At 36.2% G+C, this 13,603-nt stretch overlaps 1 protein-coding gene across 4 annotated transcripts in view; it reads left to right on the forward strand.

Moving 5' to 3' along the window:
• The first annotated feature begins 1,753 nt into the window (after positions 1-1,753).
• LOC107783874 (uncharacterized) overlaps positions 1,754-13,603 on the forward strand; it is a 36,223-nt gene continuing 24,373 nt past the window's right edge. For 2 of the 4 annotated variants that reach the window (XR_012698662.1, XR_012698664.1), the window contains exons 1-2: positions 1,754-1,975; positions 10,964-11,088. Coding sequence is in view for 1 of the 4 variants with exons in the window: in XM_016604899.2 (XP_016460385.2) it covers positions 1,787-1,975; positions 10,964-11,104; positions 11,191-11,367 (507 nt within the window). In the remaining 3 variants the exon portion in view is untranslated. Of the gene's footprint in view, positions 1,976-10,963; positions 11,105-11,190; positions 11,580-13,603 lie in introns of those variants that run through there. The other 2 variants (XM_016604899.2, XR_012698661.1) reach the window with 2 other exon arrangements.

Genomic DNA, 13,603 nt, shown 5'->3' on the forward strand with positions numbered 1-13,603 from the left:
CAAAATTAAAATTTAATTTTTTATTTTTTATTTTAGGACTTTAAAATCAACTAAATTTTTCTTATTAAATATTTTCTTGTTTTACTATGTAGAAAACCTTAATATTTACTCCCTCTGACCCAACTTATTCGAGTATTAATTGAGCATAAAGTTTAAGAAAGAAAAAAGACTTTTGAAACTTGTGGTCTAAAACGATATTTATGCAGCTACAAATAATCTTATTAAGAATAAGTTAAAAGGTATAAAATTAAATTATTTCTAAATAAAGAAGTATGATACTCTTTTTAGGACAAACTAAAAAAGAAAGTACGACACATAAGTTAAAGACCGAGCGAGTAGGATTTTTAAAATCTAAGATTTTTTCTTATATAAATCATTCATAAAATGAACTAGGTAACGTAACAATAGTTCCTTCCGAAAATGTAGTAAGACAAAACAAATAATCTTTTTATCAAAAAACCATTTGAAATTTATGGGTGCAACATTGTCCTGATTGCTTTCACACAACTAAAGCGAACAATAAAATTTTATAGCAATTAAGTAACAAGGTCAATAAATAAATATGGTTTTCTGGTTTTATGACAAAACAATTACTTGTATTAGAGTGACACAAGAGATTTTTGTCCATTTAACTAAATAAATAGGACCAACAATTCTTCATTTGCAGAAACTTATACTCTTTTTTTTTAACTCATTTATGTTTAACATTTATGTAATTTTTAAATTATTTTACACTCATTAACATAGGGTACAGGTGCAATGTGTGTATCATAATATTAAAAATTTATTGCAGTGGAAGTATTGTGGGGATTATAAGTAAAGGTTGGGGATAAAAAAGTAGAAATATATCTTGTCAAGCTTGCTTTTAAACTGGCTTTTGATTTGTTTTGACTTAAAAATATTTTAAATCTTTACTAAACACTTTTGGTCAAACTAGCTTTTAAAGGAGGAAATGGGATGAACATAAGGTGTTCGTCGGTCGGTACGGTACGGTAGGATATTTATATATTTCGGTTTAGTATTCGGTTTCTTAAAATATTATACAAATACCGTACCTAATTAAATTCGGTATGGTTCGATTTTTCTCCGTCCGATTTCGGTTTATTCGGTTCGGTAACTTCGGTTTATTCGGTTTGAATACTAACTAGTGCATAAAGTCATATACTGTAATATTCGTAATTAAAGTACTCAAAAGTACAAAACTAAAAATATTTGTTGACAAAAGTTTTGTCCAAAACTAGCAAATATCAACCCAGAGAGAAAATTGTACATAAAGGAATAAATTTAATCATTAGAAACTTGTTACTTAGAGTTAATTGATTAACTTAGAGAATAAAAGAAAGTAAAATTTTAGATTTTTTATGTTATTAATTATAATATATACCAAATACCATACCTAATATTTTTATTATTAATTTTAATATATATTTACCAAATACCATACCTAATATCAATTTTTTAAAATTTAAACCAAATACCATACCGAATATCAAAATATTGAATATCAATTACTAAAATTTTCGATTTCGGTACGTTAATTCGATATTTATCAAATTATTTACAGCGGTAAATGAAGTAGCCACTTACCCTGTTTTCTTTTACAATTACTTTTCTTAAAATATTTTCCATTGAAGCCTACAATTGTCACAATCTTTTAAGTACTGGAAAAAGAAAAAGCTACTTTAGGCGATCTTTTAATTACTGAAAAAAAAGAAGAAGCTACTTTAACCGAAATATCGCCGGTTTAGGGTTAATATTATGTCAGCATGTGGAAGTGCGGTGACGGATGAAAAATTCTATGGCTGGGAACTCTTGTACAGAAAAGGGGTCACCCCCTGAGAAGAAATTGAAAGTCGAGGACAAAGACAATTTGACTGAGGAAAAAGGGAAGGAGTATTATGATCCGGATGATTGGATGACTTGGCCAAATAAGGACGTCTTTATCAAGTATTATCAACAGCTACGCGAGAGCGATGTATGTTCCATGTACTATTTTTTTTTAATAAAATAATTAGAATAATATGGAGAATTGTACTATTCCATATTTGCAAATTATGAACATTGAGACCCCAGCAGATTTGGGCAAGCACACTTTATCCCAAGCAACTATGCCTCTATTAACTTCATAACCTTAGCTAGTAATACAAATAGATGAGCCCAGCAGGATTGGATTCCAAATTTTTTTGCTTAATCCTTAGTGGACAGAGTAACGTAGTGTTCGGGCCAACTTGCACGCACCTCGACTAATTTCACGGGATACTTGTTATCTCACACCAGCAACGTGTACTAGATAACTCTATTCACCAAGGCCTAGACCGATGGGAAGAATCACCTAGTGTTTTTGGCCTCTGCTGGAATTTGAACCTGAAACCTCATGGTTCTACTCTCATTCTTGACCACTAAGTCACACCCTTAAAAGCGTTTCAATATTTTCTTCTATTTCTTTGTTAGTGAAGATTAGCAAAACAAAGGTGTATACGTTGTTCTATTTGTTGTTTGTTAGGGATGAGTTTGGTGTATAAGTTATAATGTGTTGAAAAATAAGAAGAGTAGTGGAATAAATCCCACGTAAATATGTAGATAATATAAAGTGGTATCAAGATCTAGAAGATATGAAGTTATCAGCATACATTGTATTCTTGTTGTATTTTCTATTTAAAATAAAGGGTATAGTAAATTGGAAGCCTGATGAAAGAAGAAAGTGAGTTTGTAAACCGAGGAGTATTCAGACGTTAAACTCCCTCCACATTACAATTAAAGAAAATGAACTAATGTGCATTGTGAGACAAGAGTGGGTTGCTCTAGTGGTGAGCACCCTCCACTTTCAACCAAGAGATTGTGAGTTCGAGTCACCCAAGAGCAAGGTGGGGAGTTTTTGGAGGGAGGGAGCCGAGGGTCTATCGGAAACAGCCTCTCTACCCAGGGTAGGGATAAGGTCTGCGTACACACTACCCTCCCCAGACCCCACTAGTGAGATTATATTGGGTTGTTGTTGTTATTTTTGTTGAACTAATGTGCATTGTAGATGTGCAGGTTTAAAAAAATAAAATGCAAAATTTTCATGTGTATGTTTGTCGTACCTTTCTTGAAACAAGTTGATTGCAGCATATATTATACATTTCCATCATAGTGGCCTTTATTGAATAACTCATTTATATGTGGAGGATAGCATGTGAAGTAAACAGAGGTTTCCTGAATTCTCTCTCCATATTGTTATTGTTAAATTTTATTTTGAATATGCTGTTATTTTTGTTATCTACTTGTGTAGTTTGTCTAGGTCTCTGTGTGTTTTACATGAATCAATCCCTTTTTCCATATGCATATTTGTCTATATATGGCTCAAGACGCTATGGAATTTTATGTGCAAACACTTAAATATCGTATTACTCCTTTCTGGGTCATTGCAATGCGCGGAGAAGCTGGTTCAAGTCAACTATTTTTTCATGGGTTAGAAGGGGATGGGAGATATTGTAGCCTTTTGATATCTGTGGATTTTAGAATCCTTTTTTCCTATATCAATTTTGTATACACCTAATAATGTGTATACTATACTTAGTTCTGGAGGCACTGCACTCTATGAAGTAGGATGGTGAATCGTTCTGTGGGAGTAGTCACCACCCAGTCATCAGATTTGATTTATCCCTCATTCTTCTTCTTCTTCTTAACATCGGTGTGTCTCTGTTTGGCCAAGAGGTCACGGGTTCGAGCCGTGAAAATAGCCTCTTGCAGATATGTAGGGTAAGGCTGTGTACAATAGATCCTTGTGGTCCGGCCCTTCCCCATACCGCGCCCATAGCAGGAACTTAGTGCATTAGGCTGCCCTTTTTTACATGTAGATGGCCCAAAAAATGATCGTATAGATGAAATTGGAGTTAGTACTCTTTTATTGGGTGTTCGAAGTGTTGGAAATAAACCCACTATAGAAATAATATTCACAGTAATAAAAGCGGAACAATAACGTAGCACCGAGATACGGTAATTAACAAGAATAAAAGAGTTACTACGACACCAAGATTTTTACGTGGAAAACCCTTTTGAATAAGGGAAAAACCATGGCCCTCAGAGGAGCAACTGATATCACTATATCAAGAAATTTTACACTTTGTAGGTCCGTGTAAAATACTCCAAAGACCACTATAACACTCAAAAGAAATAACCCTCTTTTGATAGTCCTACCTCACTACAATATCGCTCACTCTCTATTTTTCTCACAGACTATTTTCTTATGCCCTGTCTGTGAAACCTCACTCTTTCTCTCTCTTTGTTGGTGTATTTTACAATGAGAGCAAGACGCCTATTTATAGTGTTTAGGATTGCTTCATTGATGTCATAAATGATCTCATGAGTTTGGCAAGAGTCAAATATTCAATATGAAACCAACGAAATATTTGCCATAAAAGCTTCCTTGCTATTCCTTTAGTTGCCTTGACATTTCAAAGCCAAAAGGAAGATGTCTTCCTTACACATGGGATGGACCCATCAAATCTCCCCCTCCAGTCCCATGCACCTGAATGAGGTAACTCCAGTTTTTCATATAGAGTTCATGCCGACAAGTTCTTTGCATAGCTCGAACTTGTCTCTAGGTACCACCTTGGTCAGCATATCCGAAGGATTCTCACTTGTATGGATCTTCTTGACCTGTATAGATCCATCATCTATTCTTTCTCGAATCCAGTGATATCTCACGTCGATATGCTTCGTCCTTGCGTGATACATGGTGCTTTTGCTCAGGTCTATTGCACTTTGACTGTCACAATAGACGACATACTGCTTTTGATGCAATCCAAGCTCTTGAAGGAACTGTTTCAGCCAAACCATCTCCTTCCCAACTTCAGTAGCGGCAATATACTCAGCTTCAGTTGTAGAGAGTGTAACACACTTCTACAACTTCGACTGCCATGATATAGCTCCCCCTGAAAAAGTGAACAGGTATCCTGTAGTAGATTTACGATTATCAAGATCACTTGCCATATAAGCATCCGTGTAGCCCCTCAAAATTGGATCAGATCCTCCAAAACACAAGCAATCTCCTACAGTACCTCTTAGGTACTTGAGTATCCACTTGATTGCTTCCCAATATTCCTTTCCAGGATTTTCAAGGAATCTGCTAACAACACCAACTGCATGAGCAGTATCAGGTCTGGTGCATACCATTGCATACATCAAGCTTCCGACTGCTGAAGAATAAGGAACTCTAGCCATGTTCCCTTTCTCCTCCACTATTGTAGGACACACCTTCTTGCTCAACTTTAGATGACTAGCAAGAGGTGTGCTGACTGGCTTAACATTCTTCATGTTGAAGCATTCCAGTACATGTTCAATGTTCTTCTCCTTAGACAGCCACAACTTTCTGCTTGTTTGCTCTCGAACTATCTTCATACCCAAAATTTGTTGTGCTGGGCCCAAATCCTTCATATCAAATGACTTGGACAGATCTCCCTTCAACTTTGCGATCAGCCCCTTGTCTTTTCCTACAATTAACATGTCATCCACAAACAACAACAATATAATAAAGTTATTTTCAGAAAATCTTTTAAAGTATACACATGGATCAGAATATGTCTTTGTGTAAGTTTGACTTTTCATGATTGAGTCAAACTTCTTGTAGCACTGCCTTGGTGCCTCCTTCAACCCATAAAGACTCTAACTTCATATACACAATGTATTTCTTTTCAGCTACTTCAAATCCTTCTAGTTGCTCCATATATATCTCCTCTTCCAAATCTCCATGAAGAAATGTAGTTTTCACATCCAACTGCTCCACTTCAAGATCTAGACTAGCTGCTAAGCTCAAGATTATTCGAATAGAAGTCATTTTGACAACAGGTGAGAAAATTTCGTCAAAATCAATACCTTTTTTCTGTTCGAAACTTTTAACCACCAATCGAGCTTTGTATCTCACCAACTTGCCATTTCCATCTTTCTTGAGGACCCACTTACATTTGAGTGGTCTTTTACCCTTTGGAAGTTCAACCATCTTGTACGTGCCATTTTTCTGCAAAGATTCCATCTCCTCTTGCATGAGTTTCATCCACTGGTTCTTTTCTGGATGAGACGTCACCTCCTTAAGACTTTCTGGATCCCCTTCATCACTGATGAGGACATACTCTGTGGAAGGATACTTGCATGACTCTACCCTTGGCCTCTCTGATCTCCTCAGAGGTTGAGGTTGTTCTTCTTCCTGAGTGGGGTACTCCACTTGTTCGACATAATCATCAAGTTGCTCCCCCTGCTCGGCAACTTCGTCGGTCCTACTTTATGCACTTGTGGAATTGTTAGAAGTAAAAGGAATAGTAACAAGGTTAGGAATTATACCATTCTTGGCCTTCTCTGGCATATCATCAGCAGTTCCAACTTCACTTTCTCGGAAGACTACATCTCTGCTTCTGATGACCTTCTTCTTTACAGGATCCCACAATCTGTATCCGGACTCTTCATCTCCATATCTGATGAATATGCAGGGAACAGATTTATCATACAACGGTGTTCTCTGCTCCTTTGGTACATGTGCAAAAGCTCTGCAACCGAACACCTTCAGATGCGAGTAGGACACCTCCTTGTTGGTCCATACTCTCTCTGGGATGTCAAATGCCAACGTAACTAATAGACTCCTATTCTCCCAAGAATGACTTAGGTAGTTTCGCCATTCTGAGCATGCTTCTCACCTTCTCCACAATGGTGCGGTTCATCCTTTCAGCTACACCATTGTGTTGTGGGGTTCCAGAAACTGTCTTTTCATGTCTGATCCCATGGCTCGAACAGTACTCTTCAAATTCCCTTGAAGTGTACTCACCTCCATTGTCACTTCGGAGACGCTTTAGTTTTTGGCCTGTCTCCCTTTCCACCATAGCATGAAACTTCTGGAAAACTTGAAACACCTGATCTTTGGTTTTCAAAATATAAACCCATAATTTTCGTGAAGCATCATCAATAAAAGTAACAAAATATTTGTTATCGCCCATTGATTCAATTTCCATTGGACCACAAATATCAGAATATACCAAATCAAGTATATTCAATTTTCTTTCAGACGATGTCTGAAATGAGACTCTATGTTGCTTACCAAATAAACAATAGTCACAAGGTTTTACCGTTGTACCTTTAGCATAAGAAGTGAATGATTTCCTGGCAAGAATCTGCAATCCATTCTCGCTCATATGACCCATTCTTTTGTGCCACAAATCTGCAGAAATCTCATCTTGTGCCGCGTTCAATTCACCTTGGCATATTTCTGCATTTGTCATGTACAACGTGCCACGAGCAACTCCCTTTGCAATCACCAATGATCCCTTGGTGAGTCTCCACTTTTGATTTGCAAAATAGTTCTCGTATCCATCTCCGTCTAATGCAATTCTCGAGATCAAATTCATCCGCAAATCAAGTATATGTCGTACGTCTTTTAGAACCAACGTGCATCTGACATTTGTCTTGATACAAATGTCACTGATCCCCGCAATCTTTGAGTAACTTGTGTTACCCATTCTCACAGTGCCGAAATCACCTGCTACATATCTGCAAAAAAGATCTCTTACCGGTGTGGTATGGTAAGATGCTGCTGTATCAACCACCCATTCTGAATTTGGACCTAATAAGTACATGCATTCATTTTTCTCGTTTATAAAGAGGACAACATTATCATTGTTTTGCACCATGGCGGTTGTGTTGTCATCATTCTTCTGGCCACTAGTTTCACCTTTGCCCTTCCTTGGATTTGGGCAATCTCTTTTGAAGTGACCTGGTTGATCACAATTATAGCAATTTCTGACTTTTGATTTGGATCGGTTCTTAGACTTCCCACGAGCTCTGGATCTACCATAGTCTCTCGAACTACTTTGATAACTCCTGCCTCTCCCTTCTGTGATGAGAGCATGTCCTTGATTTTCAGGCTTCTTTCTCATCTTCTCATTGAGTAGAAGAGCCGATGTGACATCTTTCAACTCAATAGTAGTCTTACCGTGCAGTATGGTTGTTGCTAAATTGTTGTATGAAGATGGTGACGAGTTCAATAGCAAGATGGCTTTGTCTTCTTCCTCGATTTTCACTCCGAAATTGGCGAGCTATGTGATTAGTCCATTAAATACATTTAAATGTGACAAAAAAATCTTACCTTCACCCATGTGTAGGGCGTATAGCTGCTTCTTCAGGTACAATTTATTTGTCAGCGTTTTGGACATGTATAGGATTTCCAACCTTGTCCAAATGCCACATGCGGTGTCTTCATCAATGACGTTATTTATCACATCATCTGATAAGTGCAACCTGATTGCACTAGCAGCTCTTTCATCCAAGTCATCCCAATCCTCAGCTTTCATAGTATCGGGCTTTTTGGCATCAGCATCTAGTACATTGTGTAAACCTTGTTGGATGAGCAGATCCCTCATCATTCTTTGCCATGTTGAGAAACTGCTATCTCCGTTAAATTTTGCTACCTCGTACTTTACTCCAGACATTTTTATTTTCACTGAGTATAGTGCTACCGACTAGGGGTGTTCAAAACCGAACCAAAACCGAAAACCGAACCGAAATCGAAGCTTAATGGCTTATTGATATCGGGTTAACGGTTTAACGGACGGGGAACGGATTAAATTTTTTTTATTAACGGCTTATCGGTTTGGGGGCGGATTATTCAATTTTCTTAACAGATAATCCGTTAACCCGTTAAGAATATATATATATATATATATATATATATATATATATATATATATATATATATATAAATATCAAAAACCCTTCCACTTCTTCCAGCTATTAGCTTAGCTTATTCTCCCACCCTACAACAAGATTGTTTAAGCTGCTATCTATGGTTCACCTCTGCTTTTAGTTTTTTAAACTAATGCATGTTGTCTATGTTTAATAGAATAACAGTAGTGTTGTGCCATAACTTTTATCCCACAATATTGATGATAATAATGTCTTGAATTATGTTCTGGGGAAAGAGCGCATTTGCATTTCCTGTAAATTGTTTACTGCTTATAATCCATCCCTATTTCTATACATAACTGCCTTTTGCTCGGTGCTATTTGTATGGTTAATGATATAGCGTGAAATGCCAGGTTGAGAGTTTAAGTTAGAAATTTGAAGCTGATGTTTGAACTTTGAAACTGCAGAAATTCAAGCACTGTTAGGCGTTAGCTGCAGGCCAAACATTTCTGTGTAGACTGCTCACTTATGGATTAATCATTTTGAAATATCTATTCTGGACTCACTTTGAATATAGACTGGAATTTCCTATTCTGAATTAATAGGCTAGGCGTTAACAGACATATGTATGTTTGGACTCATGTAATGTAGTCTGCTTTGGGATTTAATGGTAGGCGTTAAAAGATATGTATGTCTGGACTCATATGTAGTCTGCTTTGGGATGTAATGTAGCCTACAATGTGTTCTGCTTTTTTCACTCTACAACACATGACACACTACATCATTCTTATGTAGGCGTTAATAGACATGTATGTTTGGACTCAATGTGTAATTTTTTATTCTGAATTTGTATGCTAGGTGGTCAACAAACAATTAATGCATGTAATATAGATTGCATTAGACCAATAAACCGCCCCATAACTGCCCGATAAGAGCTAAACCGATACCAATCCGCCCGATATCTTATCGGGTGGCTAGCGAATTAATACATTTAAAAGCCGATAACCGTTAAGCCAAACCGTTAAGAGTAATTAACCGCCCAATCCGCCCGATAAGCAGCCCTACTATCGACGGTGAATAGTACTTTTGTGAACGAGCAGAACTTGTGCTCTGATACCAGTTGTTGGGAATAAATCCCCTACAGAAATAATATTCATAGTAATAAAAGCGGAATAATAACGTAGCACCGAGATACAGTAATTAACTAGAATAAAAGAGTGACAACGACACCAAGATTTTTACGTGGAAAACTCTTTTGAATAAGGAAAAAACCATGGCCCTAAGAGGAGCAACTGATATCACTATAGCAAGGAATTTTACACTTTGTAGTTCCGAGTAAAATACTCCAAAGACCACTATAACACTTAAAAGAAATAACTCTCTTTTGATATTTCCACCTCACTACAATATCGCTCACTCTTTATTTTTTTCACATACTATTTTCTTATACCCTGTCTGTGAAACCTCACTCTTTCTTTCTCTCTTTGTTGGTGTATTTTACAATGAGAGCAAAACACCTATTTATAGTGTTTAAGATTGCTTCATTGATGTCATCAATGATCTCATGAGTTTGGCAAGAGTCAAATATTCAATGTAAAACCAAAGAAATATTAAAATCTTCCTTACTATTCCTTTAGTTGCCTTGACATTTCAAAGCCAAAAGGAAGATGTCTTCCTTACACATGGGATGGACCCATCACGAATTTCCCTGTTCTTTTCCTTTTCTGTTGTACATTTTCTCTTTAATCAATTAAACTCTAAACTAGAAGGTAATACTAAGCATTAACTTGGAATTTTCCTAAACGAATGGGAAAAGGAATTCAATACTTGCTGGAATAGGAGTTGCATTATATGTAATTACAGTTTGTCTAAAACAACCCTTCTTTTCTTTTTTGCTTTTTTTTCGTGTTGGGTGCTCTCTACGATATGATTTGCTTTTGAAGGGAAAAATGATATATGGTTTTTGGTAGACTTTTGCTGTTGTTTTTAAGTATGTTTTCATGTCACCAGCCAACTATCCATTACAATTGGCAGTTTTCTTTTCTGTGTGACAACTGAAATGTTGAAAATTCATAACTTCTCTTTCGCCCTCTTGTCCGCACAGACACACATATCTGCGTGCATAACTTGTGTATATGACAAAATCTGCTCCATAAAAACACATTTTATACAAGTTTTCAACTATCAAATTTGTGATTATATTTTACTCTCTTTGTTCAGATCACACAGAATTCAAATGCTTAATTATGCCCTAAAATATTAACCTTTTGACTCTGTCGCAATTCTCATCTGTTTATTTATGTTATATGTATCTTAATAGGGTTTTGAGTTTGATGAATACCCTGGGTCGTGCATGTTTGCTCCCATCTACCCCATGATCGGATTTGAACGTTTTCCTGAGTTTGTGGATGAGATCAAGAGTTATGCTTCAATGGCAATCAAGAAGTACTTTGGCAATGATGTATGATCTATACGTTGTTATTTGCCTATTTTCTGCTGTGCTGTTCTTCCTTCATAAGTATTGACTTTACTTATTATTAACTGCAGGGGAAAGAACGCGATATTAAGGAGATTGTGAGGATAAATGCTGGTGGTTGTCGTGACTTTACCTACTACATTACCTTTAAAATTGACAATGATGGGAATGAAGAAACTTTTCAAGCTAAGGTAGAAGACACGATTGAGAACACAATAGAGATTCCAATTTGCAGGCACAAGGTTTAACTTATTGCTGAGGTTATTTGGTCCCAGTATCTGAATGGATTGGTAACAAGGTTTAACAAGTTCACTTTGGATATAGCTTTCGGCTATACAAGGTTTAACATTTAGAACTTACAACTCAAAAATATAGATTTCATACAATAATTCATACAATGTATAACTTTTTTATAATTTTCATACAACATTCATATAAAAATAACACAACTACAACATAATATAACTTAAATACAATTTTCATACAAGTTTCATGTAACTATAATGTAAGTTTGATACATATATACAACTTTATGTAAATGAGAGTAGTTATGTCATGACCCAAAATTCAACCAAAGGTCATGATGGTACCTACCTCCAAGACTAGGTAAGCCAATCACACTAATAGCATTCAATCATCAAAATATAATATAATAAGTTTGAATCATCATAAATTACGGAATAAGCAATTGGCATAAGTCAAAATAGTGATGCATAATACCAACTCCCAAAACTAGGTACAGAGTCATGAGCTCTGAAATCAAATACATAACGAGTCCCAAAAGTAAATTACTTCATGAAAGTAATACAACAATATGAAATAGGGGAAGGGGACTCCAAGGGTTTGCGACAATCATGCAACATTACCTTAAATCTTCTTAATCAGCGATGTGCTCACTACCGAGGTCCGTAGCCTCCAGCATCTGAATCTGCACAAAAATATGCAAAAATATACTATGAGTACGAAGCAATGTATACTCAGTAAGTATCAAGACTAACATCGACAAAGTAGCGATGAGGTTCAAGTTATGTGATATTCACTAATCAAAGAACATGTGTTTGTGTATATATATAATAACTTGCAACAAGAATATAATGAGATGCAAGACCATCAACTCAACAAAACATGAGATATCGACTCAACATAGGTAAATTCACTTTGACAAATAGAATCATCAAATAATAACAAAGGTATAGGCTAGCATGTTAAATGCAACGTGAAAACATGTAAAATACATGACAAAATCACCTTTGCATAAAGGATCACTTGCATGATCAAGAATGCCACCCTTATACTCCACTCATCATCAACCTCTTCTACATCAAAATCAATTACATCAATTAAAGTGCCACAATCCGCGTGTACGCCATCAAGAGATAAATATGAGAGGGTGATCCTAGGGGGATGGATCTGTATCCACACGCTGCATGACAAAGACCTCGTGCCATATTCATATCAATCGCACGACAAAGACCTCGTGCCATAATCATATCAATCGCACGACAAATGAACTCGTGCCATAACAACAACAATATCATCATATCTGCACGTCAAATGACCTCGTGCCAACACAAATCGATCCGTACAACATCCCCACATATGCGATAATCATAACAATGCAAGATGTTAAATTATCAACAAAGTCAACAAAGTGTATATGAATATGATAACAATAAAATGGGGATGAATGCTCAATATATGGAGTATGACTACGGCTAAATCAATTATCCATTCTATAATAGACCATCTTGGCTAATTAAGCGGCAATAACTCTAAATATGATATCTAGCATGAAATGATAAGTTCACGTAGTCATACAAATGCTCAAACATGTATCACATAAAGCATATAATCAAAATAAAGCATATTAAAAGCTAAAGTCTAATCTGGTGATAAATCACACATAGCACCCGTATACACACTCGTCACTTCGCACACACGTCGCTTTTTACATTTCACAATTAGCCAAACAAGGCCAAATCCTAAGGGTTATTCCTTCACACAAGCTTATGCAAGTTACGTACCTCAACAAGCCTAAATCAACCTTCTAAAATCGCATTTCCCTTAGAAATCATCTCGAAACGGCTTGAATCAAGCTAAAAATAACTCAATCATATCAAACAATGTTATAGGAATCAATTCCAAACAATAAAGCTCCGGTCTTTATCCACTTCTCAAAAAGTCACAAAAGTTAATCCTGGGCCCACATAGTCAAAACCCAAGTCAAGGGCAGATTATGACTACCCATAATCCCACGAGTCTAAATATGTGTTCAGATCTCAAAACCGAGTACAAATCAACTCCCAAATCATCAACATGGTCTGGAATTTGTTGGCTAACAATTGGTATTTAGTGTTGATCAATGGCCAAGCAAGGTGATCTAATATCTCCTGCATTGTTTATCATTTCAGCTGAGGTATTGTCAAGATCTTTAAACAAATTATATCGGGCTTTAACAATCTCCAGTGTAGTACTTTGCACTCT

This window comes from Nicotiana tabacum, chromosome 14 (genome assembly GCF_000715075.1).
Source record: "Nicotiana tabacum cultivar K326 chromosome 14, ASM71507v2, whole genome shotgun sequence".
In the NCBI taxonomy this organism is placed as follows: Eukaryota; Viridiplantae; Streptophyta; class Magnoliopsida; order Solanales; family Solanaceae; genus Nicotiana; species Nicotiana tabacum.